The sequence below is a fragment of the Zingiber officinale genome, chromosome 4B (assembly GCF_018446385.1).
Source record: "Zingiber officinale cultivar Zhangliang chromosome 4B, Zo_v1.1, whole genome shotgun sequence".
NCBI lineage: Eukaryota > Viridiplantae > Streptophyta > Magnoliopsida > Zingiberales > Zingiberaceae > Zingiber > Zingiber officinale.
Window position 1 is genome coordinate 51,839,990 of NC_055993.1, and position 26,605 is coordinate 51,866,594.

Genomic DNA, 26,605 nt, shown 5'->3' on the forward strand with positions numbered 1-26,605 from the left:
TATATTATTAAATTAGATGAATTCTTTTGTGATTTTGAATTACATGAATTGACTAATCTTGATCAGAAAAAAAAAAATATAACTTTGATTTTAGATAAATCTAAGTTAAGATCTAAACCCAAAGAAGAGACTGAATTAGAATCCAAGTCTGAATCAATATCTGATAGACGATCTCTCTTCGAAAGTCACACACCTGGTTAAAATGATGATCCACCGGAAAAAATTAACTTGGAAATTCTTGAAAAAGGATATTTCCAAGAAGGATCTAGCAAATGTTCAATGCTTTGAATGCAAAAAAGAAAGGGCACTTCAAAACCACCCTTACTAGAAGAAAAGGAGGGAAAACCTAAAAAAAGGCTCTAAAGGCAACCTGAATGAGTTATCATTAGAATCTGAAGCAGATTCAGAGCAAGTCAACCTTCTGACACTAACGACAATCAAAGAATATTTAAGTTCAGAGTCCGAGTCAGAATACAACTCAGCATCAAACTTAAATCAGGTCAGCGACTTAAAGGTGTTAGCTGACAAGGTAACAAATTCAATTACCAAAAAGTTGTACGCTACTGCTTATTTGACTAAGACTATAGCTAAATACAAGTCTAAAGTTAAGACTTTGCTTAAGGAGGTCAAAGACCTTAAGGAAAAGACTAACTTAAACTCATTAACTCAGGCTAATAGAGTTGGAACCTCAACTCAGGGCAAATCTTGAGGAAGAGAATTTTGATTTGAAATATCAAGTTAGTGAGTTAAAATCTACCTTCATCAGGCTTACATCTGGTTTAAATACTTAAATATGATGATTGGGGCCAGACGAATTGCTTACAACAATACTAGACTTGGTTTAAGTCGAATCAAAATCATGTTTCTTACATTACCTTAGTCAAAAGAAATGTTAGAAATAAGATTGCTTGGTTCCAAAATCATGCTTAGTTAATCAAATTAAAAACAACTGCTATAGGGTACCTAAACAACACATTCATGTGATTAATATTTCCTATGCTAATCCAATTGCTAAATTGAAAACGGTTAGAGCTCCAACTTAGCAGGGTTAATTTTTGAACTGTTAGACTACGATCATTTTATATTTACATGTTTATTATTTTCAAATATGATTTCAAAATTATAATATTCTATCTTCATAAATATCTTGCTCAATTCATGCATAAATAGACTTAACCTAGGTTCTACCGTAGACAGCATGTTCATACAAATCTAGGCAACCAGCAACTCACAAAACACACTACAATATAACTTACTTGTGCTTGAAAAATATAGAATGGTGTGAGATTCTTAGGGTTACAAGCTCTAAATTCCATATGCTATCAGTACATAAAAATGAATTGGGGCTAAAATCTTTTAAATTTATCAAGTTAGATGTTAACAATTTAGTTTTTATAAGATTAAGCTGGAGACTCTTATCTAACTTAATCAATCAATTGAAAGCTCCTATCCTATCGATAGTCAAGCTCAAAATCAATTTAGACATTTCGAAAAAGATTTTGAAAAAAAAAATATTTTGATAAAAACTTATCTATTTGTTTTCATAAATATCATTTTCCATGATTTTTTATCTTTTCAATTCCTATTAAACCTATTCAAAATATTTTTGTTTGGACTTGGGGATTGATTAAACTTAGACAAAAATAACTTTTTAAAAAAGACAATATATTTAACTATCCAGTTACCCAGATAGGTCTAACGGACTTAACCAACTCCGATAAAAATTAAGATACAGTCAACTGTATACCCCTACGGTCAACCGTATACCCTTTATATAACCAACCTCAAGTAGCCCACGAGTTTCCATCCAAACCTTTTTCCTAAAAAGCTCCGTGGTCGTTTCTTGTTCAAGACCATTTATTGATTCCTCGAGTTCAACTTCAAGTACAAGTTCTTCCTCTTAATCACCATGCCTAGAATTAGACATCAATCTACTCTAGCCAACACCTCAACACCTTCTAATTCTAGATTTCCTTCTAAGAGCCTTAGGCTTAGGTATGAACAAACCACCTATATCCTAATGCCTTCTAAATTTGTGAGTCGACAATTCTTTTCGAATTATTGTTCAGACATTATCAAAATCATAGACCACTTTAGTTTGTCTAAACTCATCTACTAGGACTAGATAATCAATCTCAATTTGCGCTTCAAAGTCTACAACTTAATTAGAATCGACGATCTTTCATATACATCTCGAGTTGGGACATTGACATTACATTTACACCTGATCTAATCAAGGACCGATTTGAGATTTGTCTTCCTCTATAATCAAATGTTTTCCGATTATAAGACTACATTTTCCTAGTCCTTTCTCTCATATTACATTAAATCTAATTTACACATACTTCTTTGTTGGTAATTGAAATCTAACCCATTAATTTTCGATCTGATTAACTTCAAGCTAAAGACTATGCTTTGTATAAAGTCCTAACTCATACAAGCTCAAAGTCAAGCTTCTCTTATACGCACTTACACATCTTCAACTCCATCATCCATCATGCAACCATCATTATTAATCAAGTTCTTATGCCCTACTGTCACATCATAACTCTTATCTTCAAATCCTTCGATATTGAAACGCCCTCAGGAAATATCTTAGTCTGGAAGGATAATATGCAGACCCATCCTGAGGTTGATGAGATTCATGTTGAACCCACTATTGATATAGAATAGCTACCCACATCTCTAGCACCACCAGCATCTTCTACGCCTTCACCATCCTTGACATTAAAGGATTGCATGACTCGACTCGAGACACATATCACTCGTGGGTTTCAGCTTATAGAGAAGTAGTCTCACAAAATCATGAATATGTTACGTGCTGCTTTTACGAGCCACCCTGTCTTCTGATAGACCAATTTGTCATAGATTATTTTTGAAACTACATTTATTTATTTTTACTTTAGTCATTCTATTTTGCATTTTACTATTGTCTGACATGAATATATCTACTATTAAATTATCTCCTTTTATTCTTGCACTTGACTATATAATGCATCAATTCATTATTTGTCTTATTTGCATTTTAACCGATTTTGATATATGAAAAAAGGGACAGAGAGATAAAAGAAAAAAAAAATTAAGTGTTATCTCAATTTTTATTAACTTTCCAATTTATTATTTCCCAATTTAATATCCTTATCTAATTAAATGTATGATTGCGCTAACTTTATTTATTTCTTTCATACATTGAATATAAACTTCAAAATTTATTATTTTTTTACTAATTTTAACTTAGTTTTCATAGCATCAAAAGGAGAGATTATTGGTATTGGGTGCACAACATTTAATCTAGAATTTTGATATATAACTAAAGTTAAAATTAAGTTAGTTGTGATCTAACTGTCAAGTTTGTAGGTGCAAGTTACTTGACAAGTGTTGAAGTCTTAGTTGTGACTAAGTCCTAGTGGAACAAGACATCTGAAGTCCTTATTAGGAGTTAGGCATGAGCTAAGTCTTGGTTGAAAACCAAGCGACAAATTTCTAGTCAGAAGCTAGGTGAATCAAGTCCAAGTGATTAAGGCTTGGTTGGCAAATTCCTAGCTGGGCGTTAGGTGAATAAAGTCTAGGTGGAGTGGGAGTTGAAGGCTTGGCAAATAAGTCCAAGTGGAAGCAATTGGGTGTTGTGGCTTGGCAACTCAATTTAGATGAGTAGGTTGAATGTTTAGACTCAATATAAGTGTGAGTAACTTTACATTCTATATCCTACTCATTACATGGGGAAGCATATTTGATAGTTCCAAGCAACCGGAAGGAAGTCCTGGGGCGATTGACTTATGATAACTCTCGACAAAGAGATTTCAGAGGGTCCAAGCCACCGTAGAATATGGGCGACCGGAGTAGCTTCTAAGCGACTGGGAGATAGTGTTATCAGCAATACGAATGAGGCGGGTCAAGATGAGATTTAACCCCTATCCAAGCGACCGAAGGATGTCCAATTGACCAGAGAGATTTGTTAACATTATCGAACGGATAAAAGTTGTAGCCACGTCAAAATTGATACAAGCGGACGGAGGAGTCATATATAAGGAGTTTTAAAACAGAGCTTGAAAATCATCCATCTACACAGAATTCACTCTTGTTCTTGTGCTCTAAGTGTTCTTTTGCCTTATGTGCTACAACACGCTGCAACACATGCTTCATTTATGATTGACAACACCTTGAGTACATTTTCATTTCTGTTGTATTGCCTTATTTTGTTATTGAGCTTAATTTTTAAATTTTTTTATAATAAGGTTTCTCCACCTAAGAGAAATTTAAAAATAAGGATCATATTATTATTATTGTTGTGTGTGTGTCTACTTTTGTTTTGGTTAATCAACTACTTGTATGCTTAAACTGTTAACTAAATATATTGCATGTTTATTGTCTTGTCTTACTTGATTGAATCAGTCTAAGTAATCTTTGTTATCGTTTTTTTGGGAAGGTAAATATAGATAAAGAGATCTCAAGGATTACAAAATCATTACAACTCTAAACGTTTATGAAATGAAATGAAAGATACCATCACAACTCTAGATAGCTACGAACTGATAGACAATATCAAGACGCTACTACTACTCTAGGTATCAATGAAATGAAAAACATGAATCTGAACCTTGCAAAACAACCTCTCAACACAAGGAACATCACCCTCAAAACTACATTTGTTGCGAGTTTGCCACACCAGAAAAACCATACTAAAAACCGCCGAATATCTAGCCTTTATAAGTCGTCCATTGCCTCAATAAAGCCTTCGGAATGCCTTGAATAATCATTGGACTGGAAAAAACTGATGGCAAAAGCCCAACCAACCCCACACCTTGCCCCAATGCTCCCTCACAACTGTGCACCGAAAACATAAGTGGGAATTGGACTCCTCTTGCTGTCAGCACAAGAACATATTTGTCGGTTACATATGACATTCTATTTGTTGTCCTCAACCGTCCGTGAGCCATCAACCAAAGGGTGAACCGGTGCTTAGGCAGCAAACCGGCCCTGCAAACCATTGGCGCCCAATAAACCTTGGTGGCACGTGGTCTAAACAATTCATATGTGTTGACCACCCCTTTTATTTCTCCTACAAACTGTTCTATCATCTTCATGTTTGCCACTCCTTGGCTCCCCATTCTTTGCAATAGATCATCCCGAATCTGTAATAAGCGCATGATCAAAGGAGAATCTGACGACTTTCTTTGTCAATGCCAAAAATCTACACCTTGAAGATAGTGGTGATGCACCCATCGAACCCAAAGTGAATCCATCTTATTTTGAACATTCCAAAGAGTCCGACATAATAGAGCGTTGTTCCAAGCTTACAAATCCTAAAGACCATATCCCCCTTCTTCCTTCGGTAAACATATTGTTGCCCAAGAGATCGGTGGGTACTTAGTAGACCAAATGAAAGATTGACACATACCATAGAGTTTATCAATCACCCCACAAGGCATTGGAAGAATAGAAAGTCATTTGCATTCAACACCTTGAAGCACAGAACGTATCAATTTCAACTGGCCAGCATAAGATAAGATCTGTTTAGGCCATGTCACAACCTTCTTCACCACCGCATCAAGTAAAGAACTATAGTTAACTATGAAAAGCCTCTCCGTGGCTAGGGGAATGCCAAGATATCTAAACGGGAAAGTACCCTACTAACATCTGGTGATTTGAAGTATATGATTCTGAGCTTGATCATCCACACCAGCCATGTAAATATTGACTTCGAATAAAGGAAGTGAGAGCTCCCATATCCGGATCAAAAGGACCAGACACCAGGCAAGAAGCCTAGTTACGGCTAGACAAGCAAGTCCTAGTAGGTCGGTTGGACCGAGGGGTAGGAACTCTTAGTTGCGGTTAGATAAGGAAGTCTTAGTAGGTCAGTTGGACCGAAGGGTAGAAAGATCTGGTGGGCCGAGAATCGGACATCAAAAGGATAGACTTTCCGCTTAAGGGGGACCTGTGGTCCTTCGTTTGAGGGGGGATTGTTGGGGTTACAAGGTTACAAACATAGTCCTGCGTGGGAAAGATCATAGATTTATAAGAGAAGGATATTTGCATTGGTATAAGACCTTTTGGGTAGATGATTAGCCCAGAGTCCCGCCTTGTCACCAAAATCCCTCAACACCGCCAAAATAGAGATAGTAGAGGTATTGGCCCTTACAAACATCAATAGATCATCGACATAAGCTAGGTGTGTAATTTGGACATCTCCACATATAGGATGAAAGTGAAAACTAGGCTACCGTGATGTCTTCTTTATTTCTCTAGAAAAAAACTCCGAGCATAACGCGTAAAGAAAGGGTGAAAGTAGATCTCCTTGCCTTAATCCTCGCCTCCCACTGAAAAACCCATGCATACCACCATTAATACTTATAGAGTAAGAGACTATGGTGATACATTCATGAATCCACGCTCGGAAATGTTGGGGAAAACCATAACCAACAAGTGTCAACGTAAGGAAACCCCAATCAACACTATCAAAAACCTTCTTCAAATCAACCTTGATCATGCATCTTGGCGATATGTGTTTACGGGCATACTTCCTTAATAATTCCTGTGCAAGATTAATGTTCTCCCCAATAGAGCGGTCTTGAACAAAAACCGCTTGCGTTGGATCTAATAAAGCATCCATTACATTTACCAACCTCCCCACCAATACCTTTGAGATAACCTTGTAAAAGATCGTACAACACGATATTGGGCGGAAGTCCAAAACTCGTAGTGAAAGATTAGATTTGGGTATTCGCAATTAAGGTGTGATTTCATTGCTTGAGAAGTCGCCCATGATGGAAAACCTCACAACTGCAATCAAAAATTCTGCTCCTACTGTATCCCATGCAAAGGTAAAGAACTTGGCATTAAACTCATAGGGATTAGGGGCTTTATCCTAACTAATATCAAATAGTGTAAGGCAAATCTCCTCATCAGCCATCGATATGGTTAGCTCCTTCATTTGACCCTCGGACAGCTTCCTCCCTTCCATGCAACTACTGTCCAACGGAATGCAAGATTCGCTAATGCCCAACAACCCTTGAAAATATACCACAAACTCATTGACAACCTCCTCCAAACTAGATATTTGTTCTCCGAACTATTTCGTGAGTGTGATGATGGCATTCCTCTTGTTGCGCTTCAGCAAATCATGAAAAAACTTGGTACACTTGTCGTTATTCTTGACATAAACACTCTTAGCTCTTTGTTGATAAAAAATCTTCTCCACCTCCACAAGTAGCGTAACTTTTTTCCTTAATGTTCCATACTCACTAGAAGACTCACCCCTGCTAAGAGCCCATATTGAGCTTCTAATTCTTTCTTTGCCCTTGTTGCTTTCTCTGAAGTACGTTGGAAGTGTTCTTTATCCAGAAATCGTAGCTTGCACTTCAAACATGTGAGCTTTGCCTTTAGCCTGTATTAGACATTTCCATAAACCGGTTCCTCCCAAGAAGTCTCTACCAAGTCTTGAAAGTCACCATGCAACGTCCATATATTAAAGAATTTGAAAAGCCTATTCAGCCCCCTCTCCCTTGCTAGTGTGGAGACTATCACATGAGTGATCCGAAAGACAACCGGGTGCCATAAACTCCGTATAACTCTCATAATCCTAATAGCTAATGTGAGTTGACTTGGGTACGATCAAGCTTTCAAGATACCGTGTCGTTTGTCCAAATCAACCTACAACCAATTGATTAAAGATCCACCAAACCACACATATGTACAAACCTCTCCAGGTCATGGAGTTCATAGTTAGTGACCGATTGCCCTCCCTCCTTGTCTTGGACCATCAAAGAGAGTTGAAATCACCCATTAGAAGCGATGGCTCAGAAATATTGTAGCCCATAAAGGCCTCCTAGCCACTATAAAATGAAGACCATAGTTAAATGTGGCAAGGAAGCTACGACCGATGATATGACAATGAACGAATTGCTCCTCCATAACGAGTAAATCCAAAGAAACCCGTTGCATATCCTATGAGAGCAAAATGCAACCATAGTTAGACAAACCGAAATTACTTGTCCCATACGTGTAAACCAACGTATCATGATAGGCTCAAGACAAGCTGACAAACTTCTGTAAGCTTTGTCTCAAGTAACGTCATTACTTGTACTCCCCTTTGTGCTTGAGGAGGTGTTGCAAGGAAGCTACGACTATAGATAAATGTGGCAAGGAAGCTACGACCCATGATATGACAATGAACGAATTGTTCCTCCATAACGAATAACATATCCCATAAGAGCAAAATGCAACTGTGGTTAGACAAATCAAAATTATTAGCTTGTCCCATACGTGAAAACCACCGTATTATGATAGGCTCAAACCGTCGTATCATGGACACTCTTCTCCGATGAGGTGGAGGCATTGGTAGTTGTAGTAACCAGTGCCCTTTCTTGTGGTGGGTGCAGAACAACCTCCACTTCAGCATCCTGCACATCATCCCGTGAGGATAGTTGTGATATCCTTTCTTAGTGAGTCCACTACGTCTCAGTTCTCGCAGCCCCTTGAGTGTCTTCATCCGGAGCCCGGGGTGCCTCCACCACAATAGGGGTTGGAGCCTCCACAATCACCAATCGGTTTATATCCTCCGGTCCCTCCCTTGTCCTTGGATCCTAAGCCATTCCTCTCACCTATTGAGCACAGCGAAGATATCTCGAACGTCAATGCCCTCTTGTAGATTGAGAGTGTTGCCTCTCATTTTGATTGTAATTTTGATCCACCAATACCTCCCGTCTAGTTTGATTATGATTTTGGTAACAAGCCTCCTTGCGATGCCCCATTCTTCCAAAAATCTAGCACCATCTCATAGACAACCTTTAGATTAAGTTGAACTTCAGTGGGCAATGTGATCGGCCCGCTCAACTCTTTCCTCAATGACGGAAATTTCCACTATGAGGCGTGCATACTCCAACCTGCCTCTTGTCCTTGTCATTTGATCCGTGTAAAGTGGTTTCCCAATCTCGGAGCCTATCAAGCTTAGCACCCACAACAACCAACAGTCCGACGGCGGGTCATGGATCTGAATCCATGCCTAGATGAAATGCTCATCTTCGTTGAAGAGAAAACTTGGCATAAGCTTCAAAAAGATTGGAATTTCATACACAAAATACGGCCCTCCAAGTAGCACCTTGTCCCAATCCTCCATCGTATCCAACCAATATACAATCCATCCACTCTTATGCATGAAAAATTTGTACGAAACTCCCCATCAGGAGGCAATCGCCACAACTCCGTCTTGGCTAGGATTGCGCCCTCCATAATACAAAAGCCCAATACCTCATCCACTGTTTCAATGTCATCATATTCGAAACATAACCTCCTTTTAGTTGCCTCGTATTGTTCCAGTGGCATTGCTAACCTCGCCTTTCGATTATCTTTGAAAAGGTTGGCTATGTCCTTCCATGGGATTCTTCCTTCGCTAGGAATTCCCCCACCCTCCTCCCGAACTTCTTCCTCTTCCTGCTGTTCAACCTTCTCTAGCACCCCCTCTTCTTCCGGACCTCCTCCCCTCTCTCTCGATGTTGAGACTCCTTTGTGAGGAAGGGGTTGCTGATTTGGATCAAGGCTTTTTCCACGTGAAGGCTGACTTGTCCCCTTATTCGCCACATCCGTCTGCTGCCCCATTATTACCACAGGATAAGCTTGAGCCAGATTCGAAAATTCTTGCTCCACATCAGTGTTTTAGGGACCACTGGATGATGCTAATTGATTCGAGATTTATTTGCAGAGTTAACCAGCTATTTCCTTGCCATTTCAGTGCAAGGAATAAATGTTAAAGACATTGGATGGATTAGATTCCAATCGGTAAAAGAAACTTCCTTATTTAGCCCTGTTGTTAAACCCCTACCAAATCAGGCGCACCTTCCACCTTTGTACCCGCCGTCGTCTTCCTCCCAATGCTCCGACGACCATCGGAGTAGATTCTAGCAAGAAGAAAACACCGCCTCTTGGAAACTCGTCGAAATATCCCAGCCAGAAATCCTGTTCAAAAAGAAAACAGTAGTATTGCAGTCTTTAAAATCCTGACCAACTACCTTCCTCCAAAACCACATATTTGTCACCAAATACCACAAACCAAAACCAACAACTCCACCTCAAAGAGAGGTGATCCCTCACCATTGGTGAGAGGTGGGATGCTACACAAGAGCACTCACAAGTCTCCTAACCAACTTCCAACCACCTTGTCTCAAGGAAAAAAACCTAGAGAGAAGGGAGAGCTTCTCTCTCTAAGTTGGAAGGCAGAAAACTTTGATTCTTGATTCAATTATTTATTTACTATATGCTCCTTTTAAAATTCATAACGTTATTCACCCTCCTCTAGCGTTAAGTTCGATCCTACACGTGCAGCATCTGATCCTATTTCCAATGATCCACCTCCTCTTCAACAAAGCTCTATGTTAGTATTAGCCGTAGTACCAATTATGAGATGATTATAAATGACTCATTTTGTATCATATTTCATTATTAATAAAAGGCAAAGTTGATTATTATGTTTATTTCAGTTCAGTGCCGATTGAATAAGTATAATAATGTCCTTGGGTAGTAGATTCTTATCTACAGCATATTAATTGGTTGAATTGATAGTGAGATATTGTAGATATATACATGGAACACTACTCTTAGCTATTCCTAGTCAAGCATTAATATACAAGGACAATATTAACGCGTTGAGACTAGCATGTAGGTCAACGGATGACTTGATCTCACAAATCATGGATATGAGATATCAGGTTGACACATGAATATATATTAGAAAATATATACTGAATGACCCGTCATGAGAATGTTTCATGGATCGTTATATAAGTGTCATAAACATTCTCATGTGCCTATTAGTATAAATAGTCCTTAGACCTGAAGTCACTACGTTTCCCTATATAAGGAGTTGTGTACTTTGGTATCGGCAAAAGTCACCTGTAACAGGTGGACAATAAAGACGATCACTGGGTATGCAATGAATTATGCGGAGGGATGTGAGTGATGTAGATGGTATCTATCCCTTCCATATGACGGAAGCGATATCTGTGGATCCCTTGATTAGTAGGATACAAGAAAGCATGGCCATGAGCAAATGAGTCTATATGAGATATTGAGCTTATTTGATTGAGTGTGTCTACTTAGAGGTCAAGAAACACAAAAGGTTGATAAGAGGATGACACGGTCTATGACTCATTGATCAATCTAGATATCAAGGATAGAAAGACCAAATCATACAAGATAATAGTCACGGACAGGTTAGGTCGGATCTCGACTTTCTCATCACTTGGGTAGCAATGATGCCTTGCTAGATATCACTCATTGCTTATGTATCTAAATGTTGATTTGGATACATTGCCAACGTTACGAAAACCTATTGGGTCACACACAAAGAACAAGTAAATTTAGAGATGGGTTCATATGATGAATTATTGGATTAAGTCTAATCCGAATTGGACTTATTAAGTTAGACTCAATTAGATCTAATTATTGGATTGAGTCCAACTCAAACTAGACTCAAGGAGTCGATACGAATTAATGAAATGGTGATTCATTATATTTGAAATTGCATGAGATCAATTGAGTAAGACTCGATTGAATTAGACTTGAGTTAGACTCGAGTGGATTAGACTTGAGTTAGACTCAAGTGAATTCATTCACTAAGAGGATTAATGGAGATTAATTTATTGAATTTCGAAATTCAATGAATCATTCAATTTTCGAAATTGAATTCAAAATGAAGAGTTTCAAATGTGGTCCTTAATGGAGTGTAAATATTCATTAATGCTCATTAATTGAATTAATGCTCATTAAGTATTTTCATTGGATGAAAATACTTAAGCATTTTTTCTCTCATTTTGGTGTACTTCTTCATTCTCCTTCCTCTTCTCTTCTCCTCTAGTCCGAGGCCTCCTATTAAGGTTGTTAGCACAACCTTAGGTGGTTGCCTTCACTTTGCGAGTTTGTGAGACAAATGATCGTGCTGAGATCCAAGCTGTCTGGAGTTCGTATGCACGCATCAAAAGTATACTATCATGATATAAACTTAGTATAGATTGTAACATGTCTTTCCATTCGTATGATCTTCTAGAGGAACTAGAAGTTTTCCGCTGCGCTTAAGCGTGTTTAGCGCCCTAGTTTCTTACAGTGGAATCAAAGCCACTTGCGAAAGGATATACTAAGTTATTATAATTTTATATGTGATATAGAAATGCATGATAGGTTTACTATGATCTAAGTTATGGTCAAAATTTGGTGTTTTGTTGGGAACGAAAGTTGGTGTTGTGACCAGCAAGGTCTCGGCCAAAGGTATTTTGTTCGGAACGAAACATAGTCGATTTTGAGGGTAGTAGGGTCTCGGGTATGGCAGCAACTCATAAATGAGTATGCAAAATATTTTTTGCTTTGGGGGCGCTGCCCCCTAAACCCGCAAGGGGCGTTGCCCCTTGACCCCACTTGCTAACCGGCTAACAGGACCGTCGTGGCATTGCGGCTCATAATTTTGTTGTTCACATCATAGTAGATTTATGTCATAAGGATATTGTGAATATATATATAACATGGTGCATGGTTATGACCTTTTAACCCCAATGTGATTGTGTGCGATGTTGTAATTCATAATACGACCTGCGTGTCGTGTCTTTGTCTTTTTCATTCTTGCTGTAATTTTAGACTACACTCGAATGTAACTCGAGTTTCTTTAGATTTTGTAATGTACAAATTAGAAAGGAGTTAATCTTCTAGACGACGAGTGAAAAGGAAGGAAGGACAACAACACACGACAACCAAGGAAGCACTTGGAGAAGCTGCTTTGACCTAAGTTGACTTATCGCTCTTCTCATTGGCTTGAGAAGATCGTAGTTTATAGGGGCAGTAACCATGTCGCATTTTATTTATGCATATATGTGATGTGTGCTTGATTGTTTACGATACATGTTTAGTTTAAACATAATTAGGTCTTTTTAAATATATGTCTACCAAAGTTTAGTACTCACTTCTAGCTCGATCAATTGAAGTCAGGTTTTGCCAAAGCAAAGTAACTCGATTTATTTTGCCAGAGTGCGACGGGACAATTGTGATGTCCGACTATTAAACTTTGGGTGCGACTTAAGTAAGTTGTCTCAGCTTAGAGGCATATCTCATAAGATGGAATTCAAATTATACTAATCTTGAGCGATTAACCAAAGCTCACTCAAGATGAGCTATAATATGGATTGCATAAGATGGGCAAATAGACAAATAGTATTGTTCATCTAGCTATACAAGAGTTGCATTTGATGCAATTGGTATATGATGTCTACCTACATTATACGAGTCTTGGGCGATTAGCCAAAGCTAACTCAAGATGAGATATAATATGAATCTTATCCCACATGAATGTCATTGCGATTGGATTTGGAGCTAGTAATATGGGTAAACCCAGAATCATGACTTGCTCCTACCAAGCTTTACAATTCAGTGGGAGAATTATTTAATTAAAGGTCTAATTAAATAATCGATATATGATACTTATTTCTGCATTATGTTATAGATTACCATGTCGTCAAATTCGTCGAACACTCTCTCTCTCTGCAATCTGTCCTTGATAAGGACAAGCTCAATGGAGCTAACTTCCTGGATTGGTACAAAAACTTGAAAATAGTTCTCAAGTAAGAACGAAAACTGTACGTCCTAGAGCAGTCCATTCCTGAAGCACTCCCTGCTACTGCCACTAGAGTTGATAGAGATGCTTACAAGAAGCATCAAGATAATGCATCAGATGTGTCATGTCTTATGCTCGCCACCATGAACTCTAAGCTTCAGAAGTAACATGAGAACATGGATGCTTATGATATGGTTGAACATCTTAGACAACTATATCAAGGACAAGCAAGACATGAGAGATTTGAGATCTCTAAAGCATTGTTTCAATGCAGAATGCAAGAAGAAAGTCCCGTAGGGTCATATATACTCAAAATGATTGAGTATGTAGAAAACCTACAGCGATAGGGATTTCCATTAGGCCAAGAATTGGCCACAGATCTTATCTTGCAGTCATTGCCCGATAGCTATAGTCAATTCGTCATGAACTACAATATTATTGAAATTGACAAACCGCTGCCTGAGATGTTAAGCATGTTGAGAACTACTTAACTCAACCTTAAGAAGGCAAAGCCTAGTACCATTTTGATGGTGTCTAAAGGCAAAGGCAAGTGAAAGCCTAAAGGTAAGGGTAAGACCCAAGGCAAAGGCAAGGGCAAGACTCATGCACTGAAATCCAAAGGTGGGATTGCTAAGGAACCTGCTTCCACTGAGGTGAGATCGGAAGAGGAAGTGCAAAGTGTACCTAGAGGAACTGAAACGGAAGAGAAGTGAGACTTCTGCCTCAGGTATATATGTTATAGAAGTCAATCTATTTATTTCTTCTTCATGGGTATTAGGTACCGGATATGCATCTCACATTTGTACTAATGTGCAGGGGCTGAGAAATAGTAGAGCATTAACAAAGGGCGAAGTGGACCTATGAGTAGGCAATGGTGAAAGAGTTGTTGCTGTCGCTGTAGGAACATATTCCTTATCTTTGCCCACTGACTTGTTTTAGAACTAGAAGAGTTCTGTTATGTGCCCACTTTGACAAAGAACATTATCTCTGTTTCTTGTTTGGGCAAGAAAGGTTTTTCATTTGTAATAAAGGACAAATGTTGTTCCGTTTATTTCAATGATATGCTCTATTGTAGTGCACTTCTTATGAATGATCTCTATGTTCTAGACTTTGAAAACTCAATCGATAACATCAATACCAAACGGTTCAAGTCTAACGATTTGAACCAAACATATCTCAGGCATTGTCGCTTGGGTCACATAAATGAGAGTCGCATATCCCAACTCCATGAAGATGGACTTTTGGACTCATTTGATTTTGAATCATATGAGGCATGCGAATCTTGTCTTCAAGGCAAGATGACAAAGACTCCATTTAGTTGGCACAGCGAAAGGGCTAATGATCTGTTAGGACTCATACATACTAATGTATGTGGCCCTTTCAGAATAACAATTAGAGGAGGCTATCATTACTTCATTACTTTCACTGATGATTTTAGTAAATACGGCTATGTGTATTTGATGAGACACAAGTCAGAATCCTTTGAAAAGTTCAAAGAATTCAAGAATGAAATACAAACCAACTTGGTAAGAGTATCAAGATGCTGCGATTAGATCGAGATGGGGAATACCTTAGCCAAGAGTTTCATGACCATCTTGTTGAGTGTGGGATCATATTTCAACTCACTCCACCTGGAACACCATAATGGAATGGTGTATCAGAAAGGATAAATCGTACTTTATTAGATATGGTACGATCGATGATGAGTCATACAGATGTTCCTACTTCCTTTTGGGGACATGCTCTAGAGACGGCTGCTTTCACACTTAACCGCATTCCATCTAAGGCTGTTATAAAGACATCATATATAATATGGACTGGAAAGAGTCCCAAGTTGTCTTTCATGAAGATTTGGGGTTGTGAGACTTACGTTCGACGACAAGTATCAGATAAACTATGACCCAAATTAGACAAGTGTTATTTTGTAGGATATCCTAAGGAAATAAAGGGATACTACTTTTATAATCCCACACAAGGTAAGGTGTTTGTTGCCAGAACTGGTGTCTTTCTAGAAAGAGAATTTGTTTCTAGACAAACTAGTGGGAGTAAAGTCAATCTTGAAGAAATTCAAGATGCACAAATTAGCACTGACACCTTGATGGAAATTGAACAGGTACCACAAGATGTTGTGGATCAGAATCTTGTTACACCGCAAGAAGTTGTGAAGTAACAACCTGTTCAAGTAGCACACACTCTATACAAATCTGATAGGATCTGTCGTCAACCTGAGAGATATTCGTTTCTCTTGTCTGACCATGGTGATATAGTGCTTGTTAGTCTTGATGAGCCTACATCTTATCAGGAAGCTGTACAGGGCCCAGATTCTGAGAAATGGCTAGAGGTCATAAGATCCGAAATGAAATCCATGTACACTAACCAAGTATGGACTTTGGTTGATCCACCTGAAGGGATCAAACCCATTGGATGTAAGTGGGTCTTCAAAGTGAAGACTGACATAGATGGGTGATCCTGTCCGAACGATGAGTCACGGACGCTGGGACGTGGCTCTCCTCTTTCTACGACCAGCTGCACGAATCTCAGGCGAACTTGCAAGGAAGTCGAGCCGGGAAGGGGTTCCCGGCGACGACCCTCCGATGCTCAAGTCAGGCAAGAGGAAAACGATGAAATGGCTCTAAGATGATAGATCTCGTACCTCCGTCGAAGTCTAAGGGCTCTTATATAGAGCTGTGGGGAGACTTATGCACACCTACCGAGGCGTACACGTGTCCTTTACCATACCGTAGTATGGGCTTCACAGAGGAGCATGTCTGACACCATACTGCTACAGTCCGAGCACGTCTCTGATGGGACAGCAGAACCTTCCGTCGTCGAATTCTGCGTATGGCCTGGTCGTCGAACATGCCTGTTGTCAGAAGATGTTCCCCAATGTCCCCTTGTCCTTTTGTCTCCTCTCTCCATGCGCCGGGAGTCCATCCGCTCGGAAGGCATATTATTTTCGACCGGGCATAGGTATCAGTCCGACCGGAAGATTCCCGGTCGCGTGCTCGGCTGAAACAGTTCCTTCACAGTATTACCATTTTACGCCTCAGCCGAGCGGACTACCCGCTCGGCCCGGCGACCCTGCTCACCATGAGCGTTGGAAACCTGATTCCCCCGTCGGGTTGTCTTTGATTCCGCCCGGACCCGTTCGGCCAGTCGACCCAACCCTTCTCCGATCGGCTGGCCTTCATGCTAACCCTTTTGACTTTTGACCTCCACGTGGCGTTGACTCCCCTCCAGAGGGGGTCCCCCGACCTTACTGCCGGATCAATGGGCATATGCATACCTATAAAGGTAGATTGGTAGCTAAAGATTTCAAGCAAATTCATAGTATAAACTATGATGAAACTTTTTCACTAATTGCGATGCTCAAGTCTATTCTAATTTTACTTGCTATTGCAGCTTACTATAATTATGAGATCTGACAAATGGATGTCAAAATCGCATTTTTTAATGAAAATCTACTCGAGAATGTGTACATGACACAACCTAAGGATTTTGTAGATTCAAAGAACGCTGGAAAGGTTTGTAAGTTGCAAAGATCCATTTATAGATTAAAGCAAGCTTCTAGAAGCTGGAATCTTCGATTCGATGATGCGATCAAAACGTTTAGTTTCATTAAGAATGAAGATGAACCTGTGTCTACAAGAAGGTTAGTAGGAGCACAGTCATCTTTCTCATATTGTGTAGATGACATACTTCTCATTAGAAATGATATCCCTACTCTTCAGTCAGTCTTCAATTAGTGAAGACTTGGCTTGGGAATTATTTTTCAATGAAAGACTTAGGTGAAACAACCTATATTTTAGGCCTTAAGATCTATAGAGATAGATCTAAAAGATTGTTTGGCCTAAGCCAGAGTACATACATTGACAAGGCGCTTAATCGTTTTGCCATGGAGAATTCCAAGAAGGGATTCCTGCCGATGTCACATGGTGTGAGTCTTTCGAAGACTCAATGCCCCTCTTCTAAGGAAGAAAGGGACCGCATGGATCAGATTCCTTATGCATCTGCTTTAAGGTCTCTCATGTACGTCATGCTTTGTACTCGCCCAGATGTCTCGCAGATACCAGTCAGATCCGTGAATGGACATCAGCCAAGAATATTCTTAAGTACTCGAGAAGGACTCAAGATTATTTCTTGATCTTTGGAGGCGATGAAGAGCTTACTGTAAAGAGTTACATCGATGCTAGCTTCCCAATGATAAGGATGATTATAGATTACAGTGGTATTTTGTTTAAATGGTGGTCCTATTAGATACTACGACGGTTCCATCTCATTCGAGAGATCGTCGATAGATGAGATGTGAGGATACGCAGATATCAATCAACGCTAACATCATGGATCCCTAACCAAGGCTTTAGCACGGAGGAAGCACGATGGTCACACTAGTCAATGGGTATTGACATCTAGTGATCGTACTAGTGTGGGAGATCGTAGTATTAAGACTAGTACCACTATTAGACGATCAGAAGGGCTCATTTTAGATCATATTTCATTATTCATAAAAGGCAAAGTTGGTTATTAAATTTATTTCACTCAGTATCGATTGAATAAGTATAATAATGTCCTTGGGTAGATTCTTATCTACAACATATTAATCGGTTGAATTGATAGTGAGATATTGTAGATGGAACACTACTCTTAGCTATTCCTAGTCAAGCATTAATATACAAGGACAATATTAACGCGTTGAGACTAGCATGTAGGTCAACGGATGACTTGATCTCACAAATCATGGATATGAGATATCAGGTTGACACATGAATATATATTAGAGAATATATACTGAATAACCCCTCATGAGAATGTTTCATGAATCGTTATATGAGTGTCATAAACATTCTCATGTGACTATTGGTATGAATAGTCCTTAGACCTGAAGTCACTGCGGTTCCCTACATAAGGAGTTGTGTACTTTGGTATCGACAAACGTCACCTGTAACATGTGAACAATAAAGTCGATCATTGGGTATGCAATGAATTATGCGGAGAGATGTGAGTGATGTAGATTGGATCTATCCCTTCCATATTACAGAAGCGATATCTATGGGCCCCTTGATTAGTAGGACACAAAAAAGCATGGCCATGAGCAAATGAGTCAATATGAGAAATTGAGCCTATTTGATTGAGTATGTCTACTTAAAGATCAAAAAACTTGATAAGAGGAAGATACGGTCTATGCCTCATTGATCAATCTAGATATCAAGGATAGAGAGACCAAATCATACAAGATAATAGTCACAGACAGGTTAGGTCGGATCTCGACTTTCTCATCACTTGGGTAGCAATGATGCCTTGCTAAATGTCACTCATTGCTTATGTATCTAAATGTTGATTTGGATACATTGCCAATGTTACGAAAACCTATTGGGTCACACTCAAAGAACAAGTAGATTTAGAGATGGGTTCATATGATGAATTATTGGATTAAGTCTAATCCGAATTGGACTTATTGAGTTTTAGACTCAATTAGATCTAATTATTGGATTGAGTCCAACTCAAACTAGACTCAAGGAGTCGATACGAATTAATGAAATGGTGATTCATTATATTTGAAATTGCATGAGATCAATTGAGTAAGACTCGATTGAATTAAACTTGAGTTAGACTCGAGTGGATTAGACTTGAGTTAGACTCGAGTGGATTAGACTTGAGTTAGACTCAAGTGAATTCATTCACTAAGAGGATTAATGGAGATTAATTTATTGAATTTCGAAATTCAATGAATCATTCAATTTTCGAAATTGAATTCAAAATGAAGAGTTTCAAATGTGGTCCTTAATGGAGTGTAAATATTCATTAATGCTCATTAATTGAATTAATGCTCATTAAGTATTTTCATTGGATGAAAATACTTAAGCATTTTTTCTCTCATTTTGGTGTACTTCTTCATTCTCCTTCCTCTTCTCTTCTCCTCTAGTTCGAGACCTCCTATCAAGGTTGCTAGCACAACCTTAGGTGGCTGCCTTCTCTACTTTGCGAGTTTGTGAAACAAACAAACACTTGTTTGTGTGGATACCATAGAGGCGCGAACGTGTGATCATGCTGAGATCTAAGCTGTCTGGAGTTCGTGTGCACGCATCAAAGGTATACTATCATGATCTAAACTTAGTATAGATTGTAACATATCTTTCCCTTCGCATGGAACTTCTGGAGGAACTAGAAGTTTTCCGCTGCGCTTAAGCGTGTTTAGCGCCCTAATTCCTTACACTCTAAACCTAACAAACCTCTTGAAAGGTATGGTTTTTCAACCCTGTGGCTATGTCTAGTACTTTATCTTCTATTTCCATTCCCACTTGTTATAACTAGACTATGGAACATGTGTTGGCAACAAACAATGGAAGTAGAACTTCAAGAACTTAAGGAAAACCATACTTGGGATATTATTTCTTGTCCTCCAAATGTTAAGCTCGTAGTAAGTGGTTCTATACTGTGAAACTCAAGTCTGATGGGTCTTTACATCGATACAAAGATCAATTGGTTGCTCTTGGCAATAAACAAGAATATGGCTCGACAATGAAGAAGCATTTGCACTAGTTGCTAAGATGACCACAATGACCACGATGAGAACCATTCTTGCTATTGCATCCACTAAATCTTGGTTTGTACATCATATGGATGTAAAAAACGCCTTAATGGGGATCTTAAGGAAGAGGTAACGCATGAAACTGCCACCTGGTATGTCAATGACAACTTCTCATAAAGTTTGCAAGCTAAGATGCTCTTTGTATGGGTTGAAGCAAGTGCCTAGTTTAAGAAGTTTCGCAACACTCTTCTCACTTTCTCTTTCACACAAAGTCAATATGATTATCACTTTTCTTTCACAAGACAATCAGTAGAATGTGTTAGAACCCCGGATTAGTTTTGATGTGATCAACCAAGTTAAGTTAAGTCCTATGTATTTGATCCTTGTATCTAAGTGTGCAGAAGCTTAGGAACATAAGAAGTCGAGCGAAAGACGCAGCTAATGAAAATGATGGCACAGGAAGGAGTCGACGGACTCGGTGCATCCGAGGGACGAGGTATTGCGGAAGAGTACACCAGCGAAAGAGAAGGACGCACGCGGTGATCCGAGGGACGAGAAGCCGGGGAGGAAGGCCGCTCGAGGAGAAGACTGAAAGATGGGTTTGGGTAAGCCCAATTCCGGTTGAATTAAGTCACCCAAGTGTTAATAGTTAAAAGTGCGATCTGCACTATTGGAGGCGCCTCCAGGGTTGTTGGAGGCGCCCTCGCGCCTTTGAGTGAAGGCGCCTCCATTGTTGTTAGAGGCGCCCTCGTGCCTTTTTGGTGGGAGGCGCCCTGTACAAAGTAAACAATAGCTGTTAGGCTACTGTTATGCAAGGATAAAGTTTTATCCTTTTAGGAGGCACCCTTAACCTCCTTGGAGACGCCTCCGAGCAACGGATATATTTTTCCAGACGATATAAAAAGACCCCTGAAATTAGGAAATAGCCAACTTGAACAAGTCCTATAGTCTTTCCTAGCTTATTTTCTATGCTGTCAACTTTTGTAAGAGGTTTCTCCGCATGCAACGAACGAGAATTCCAGTGGAGCACTTTTAAAGCCTTGTATTAACAACCACCTAAATTGTAGCCAAGTAATTCTTCCGCTTCTTTTATTTTATTAATTGTTCAGTTAATTGATTACTGTTTATTTTAATTGTGCTACTAATCTAAGTTGAAAGATCGAGAAAGGGTTAATTTTATTTTATAGGCAATTCACCCCCTCTTGTCAGCCCCCGCTGCACCAACAAGTGGTATCAGAGTCAAACAAGCTTCAAAAAGAACTAACCACCACTAAAGCGAAAAGATGATGGTCGAATCCAACATCCACCCACTAGTATTTGAGGGGGAGTTTGTGTTTTGAAAGAAACGAATACAGGTATTTTTTAAAACCGATTTCGATTTATTATTAATAATTAAATTTGGTTTTGAAGCACCCAAGGGTAAAGATGGTAAAGAACTCAAGGAGCTTTATTGGACTGACAAGCAACGCAAGGAGTCAATAGCAAACGATAAGGCTGAATTCCACCTACTTAATGTGATACCTACTCAAAACCTCGAAAGAATCAGCGCATATGCATCTGCTAAAGAACTTTTGGAAAAGTTCTTGGAAATCCATCAAGAACCGATAAAGGCAGAATCCGACTCCTCGATGGACATCACCTCATCTTCCGAAGAGTCCAAGACTAAGGAGATTGCCGAAACGTCGCTCATTACCGAATACCGACCTGAAGATGATGAAAGTAACTCAGAGATGAGCATCGATGAAGGAGGAAGATCTTCAGAAGAAAGCAGACGAAAGGGAGCATAAGACCACGAGGTAAGTGAGGTACGTGTTTTACCTCCTGAAAAGTCATTTCAATTTATTAAGATGCTCTCTAAATATATAGTAAAATTAGAAAATGAAAATGCTAAGCTAAAACTAAACTTAGTGAATTCATGACCCTTAGATATGTATGATAATCTAAAAATAGAAAATGAAAACCTAAAAGTAAAAAATAGAGAAAATGGAAAATGGCCTTACATGTTCAAATACTTTTTAAAAATCAAGATTTAGAAATTATGGTAGAATCAACTGATACATTAAAAATCACCGGAGACTGATTAGAAAAATCTCTAGGAATTATGTACCATCGAAGTTTTTAGTGAATCCAATAGGAAGGAACCTATATAGGGTTCCAAAATCCTTTTTAGATTAAATTTCCAAAATTTTAATTTATTAGAATAGAAATTGTGTTTTCGAATAATTTTTCTATTTGAATTATTTTCTCAAAATTTTTATACGGATAAAACATTATACTTTTTGTTAAAATAAATATTCTCAAATTTATTAGAATAGAAATTGTGTTTTCGAATAAATTTTTTGTCTGATCAATAATGAATTTTTTGTAAATTAATTACTGAAAAGTTAATTTTTAATATTAAAAATTCACAAAAATTGAAATTTGAAAATTTTAGTTTTTCTCCCATTATACTTTCTATTTTACGGATCTAAATAATGTAACAGAATTTTTAGAAATAAAAATCTATTTTTAAAAATTTATCTTCGAAAAATATATTGTTGTACTAAAAGATTTATTTCGGTTAAAGTACATAATATTTTTTCATAAAAATTTTCTACTGATCTAACTTATTGTGTTTAAGTTTGACCAAAATTTTTAGGATTTTTTGAAATTGAAAAGTAATTTTAAAATTATTTTTGTCAAAATAGAAGATTAATTAGTAAAATTAGCATATTTCTGAAAATTAATTCTGAAAAATGTTAGTTTACCAAAAATTCTTTTCTTGGACCCCTAGAAAAATTTTCAAATTTTTCTAACTATTTTTCGTATTTTTTTCTAATTTTTTTTAATGTGATCAAAGGGGAAGAAATAAATATAAATTTTTGGGGAATTAAGGGAGAGGAAAGATAATTTTAGAAATTTTAATTTTATCCTTGTACTTATTTGTAATATTCTTAACTTAGTCAATTTATTGCATTGCAATTTTTTGTTATAATTGCAATTTAATTGACTTAGTTATTTTATTGCATTTGTGTTTTAACCCTAGCTTAACTTGGGTTGATGTACATTAAAAAGGAAGAAATTGTTAGAATCTCGGGTTAGTTTTGATGTGATCAATCTGGTTAAGTTAGGTGTATTTGATCCTTGTGTCTAAGTGTGCAGGAGCTTAGAAACACAAGAAATCGAGCGAAAGACGTAGCTAGTGAAAAGGATGACAGGGGAAGGAGTCGACGGGCTCGATGCATCCAAAGAACGAGGTGCTGCGGAAGAGTACACCGGCGGATAAGAAGAACGCGTGCGGCGGTCCGAGGGACAAGAAGCTGGGGAGGAAGGCTGCTCAAGGAGAAAGTCGGAAGATGGGTTCGGATAAGCCCAATTTTAATTGAATAAAGTCATCCAAGTGTTAACAATTAAAAATGCAATCTGCACTATTAGAGGCGCCTCCAAGGTTGTTGGAGGCGCCCCCGCGCCTTTGAGTGAAGGCACCTCCATTATTGTTGGAGGCGCCCTCGCGCCTTTTTGGTTGGAGGCGCCCTGGACAAAGTAAACAGTTGTCGTTAGGCTACCGTTGCACAAGGATAAAGTTTTATCCTTTTAAGAGGCGCCCTGGACCTCCTTGGAGGCTCCTTCAAGCAACGAATATGTGTTTCCAGGGTTATAAAAAGACCCCTAGAGCTAGGTAATAACCAACAACTTGAACAAGTCCTGTAGTCTTTGATATCTTATTTTCTGTGCTATCAATTTATGTAAGAGGCTTCTCCGCCTGCAACGAAGGAGAATTCTAGTGGAGCACTTTCAAAGCCTTGGATTAACAACCACCTAGATTGTAACCAAGTAATTCTTCCGCCTTTTTTATTTTATTAGTTGTTTAGTTAATTAGTACTGTTTATTTTAATTGTGCTACTAATCTAAATTGAAAGATCCAAAAAAGGTTATTTTTATTTTGTAGGCAATCCACCCCCTCTTGTTGATTCTATGGTCTTTCTCTTAGTCTATGTTAATAATATTATCATCACTCGTAATGAGAATGGGTTGATCACTAAGCTTCAAAATATATTGCATAGTACATTTAAAATGAAAGGTCTTGGACATCTCACATATTTTTTGGGACTGTAAATTCACTCTCGAGATCATGGTTTGCTCTTGAATCAACATAAATATATTCATAATCTCATTGAGCTAGCTGGTTTAAAGGATACTACTTGATACGCCAATACTATTGTTGATATGCCAATGCAGGTGAATGTGAAATACCAAAAAGATGAGGTGAGGTAAATAGACAACTTGTTGGTAGTCTTATCTACCTAACAATCAGAAGTCCCGTTATCTCATATATCATCCATACCATTAGCAAATTATGCAATCACCTGACATCTTCATCTTACTGTAGTTCGTCACATTATTCGATACTTAATTGGGTCATCTACTCATGGGTTGTTTTTTCCTACAAAATATGCTCTTAATTTGATTGCGTATAGTAATGCGAATTGGGGATGGTTGCCTGAATACTAGGAAATCTACAATAGGCTAGTACATTTTTCTTGGAATTGCCTTGAATTCTTAGAAATGTAAGAAGCAGGATTATGTTTCTAAATCTTCCACGGAGGATGAATATAGAGTCATGTCTGCTGTTGTGACATTGTTTGGTTATGTGGTCTTCTTTCCGAACTTAGATTTCCTCTACCTAATCCTACTCCACTTCATAGTGATAATACTAGTGTCATTCAAATAGCTACAAATTTAGTATATCATGAACACACAAAGAGAGGTGTCATTGACTTAGAAGCTATACATCTTCTTAGACAATTAATTGAAAAATATCGGGAGCAAAAACAAGATCTACACATGGTATTCATTGACTTAGAAAAAGCTTATGATAGAGTCCCAAGAGAAATTATATGGAGAATTTTAAAAAAGAGAGGTGTTAGCGTAACATATATTGAACTAATTAAATATATGTATGAGAATGTAACGACCAGAGTAAAGACTTTAGGCGGAGTAACTGAAGCATTTCCAATAAAGATAGGGTTACATCAAGGATAAGCTCCAAGTCCCTATCTTTTTTACACTAATTATGGACGAACTCACTGCGCACATTCAAGATACAGTACCGTGGTGCATGTTGTTTGCAGATGATATTATTTTGGTAGATGAAACACGTGAAAGAGTAAATGTTAAACTAGAATCTTGGAGGGAAACACTAAAAGGGAAAGATTTTAAGCTTAGTAGATTAAAGACAGAATATATGGAATTTAAGTTTAGCAATATTAGAAGTAATGAAACAATTGTTAAGATAGGAGATGACGAGTTGTCCGGAACCGAGAAATTTAAATATTTAGGAGCATTTTTGCAAAACGATGGAGAGATTGAGAGAGATGTCTTACATAGAATACAAGCAGGATGGGTGAAATAGAGGGGAGCGTCGAGTGTTTTATGTGACCGTAAAGTACCTCTTAAACTTAAAGGTAAGTTCTATAAAATCGCAGTTAGATCTGCTATGTTATATGGAGCTGAATGTTGGACTATGACTCGAGCACATGAGCAGAAGATGAGAGTTGCAGAGATGAGGATGTTAAGGTCGATGTGTGGACATACGAGGATGGACAAAATAAGAAATGAGAGCATTAGAGAGAAAGTCGGAGTTGCATCTATTGAGAAAACTCTGAGAGACACATTTAAGATGGTACGGACATGTACTTAGACGACCAATAAATGCTCCAGTTAGACGATGTGAAACTATGATAAACATGCATATCAAACGAGGAAGAGGAAGACCAAAAAAGACTTGGTTAGCAACAATCAAACAAAATAAAATTTATTTAAATATAGATGATAATATAATAGGAGATAGAGCTCAATGGTGTAAAAGGATTCATACAGCCAACCCCATCTAGTGGAAAAAAGCTTGGTTGTTGTTGTTGTTGTATGAACACACAAAGTACATAGAGGTAGACTATCATTACATTAGGGAGGGCTTTATTCGAGGTGTTATCACTCTTCCTCATCTTACTACTGATTTTCAAATAGCTGGGGGCGAGCGTATTCGCCCTTTTGCCACCATGATTTTCAAATAGCTGATGTCTTTACGAAAGCTTTGAAAAGGCAACGGCACAAGTTTCTCAGTAACAAATTGATGTTGATAGACTTATCCGCATCAATTTGAGGGGGATGTCAATATATTCTTCTTTCCTTATTTAGTTTTGTTATGGTTGTATATCCCTTGATTACCTCTCTAAGATTTTCATTATTATTGTATATATCCCTTATAATTATTGTTGTATTTCTTTCTATATTAAATCCTAGGATTAAGGGATTGATAAGTTATAATTATTATTGTATTTCTTCCAATATTAGACCCTTGGATTAAGGGATTTGATAATTCTCGATGCCGATATATATTGTAATCCTCTTATTGAAGTAAGACAGAAAACATTTTCAGAAATTCTCATTAATTTCTTTGTCATTTTATTCCTTTTCATTTTACTTGAATTCCCCCTTAAAACATTATG

At 38.0% G+C, this 26,605-nt stretch overlaps 1 protein-coding gene across 10 annotated transcripts in view; it reads right to left on the minus strand.

Annotated features, from left to right (window-relative positions):
• Nucleotides 1-26,605, minus strand: part of LOC121975062 (uncharacterized protein At2g37660, chloroplastic-like) — a 51,623-nt gene that overhangs the window by 16,062 nt on the left and 8,956 nt on the right. For 5 of the 10 annotated variants that reach the window (XM_042526424.1, XM_042526425.1, XM_042526427.1 and 2 more), the window contains one exon: nucleotides 9,832-9,951. The exons of 3 other annotated variants lie outside the window; for them this stretch is intronic. In XM_042526424.1, the coding sequence (XP_042382358.1) occupies nucleotides 9,832-9,951 (120 nt within the window). Of the gene's footprint in view, nucleotides 1-9,817; nucleotides 9,952-26,605 lie in introns of all 10 variants that reach the window. 2 more of the 10 variants (XR_006110200.1, XR_006110201.1) reach the window with 1 other exon arrangement.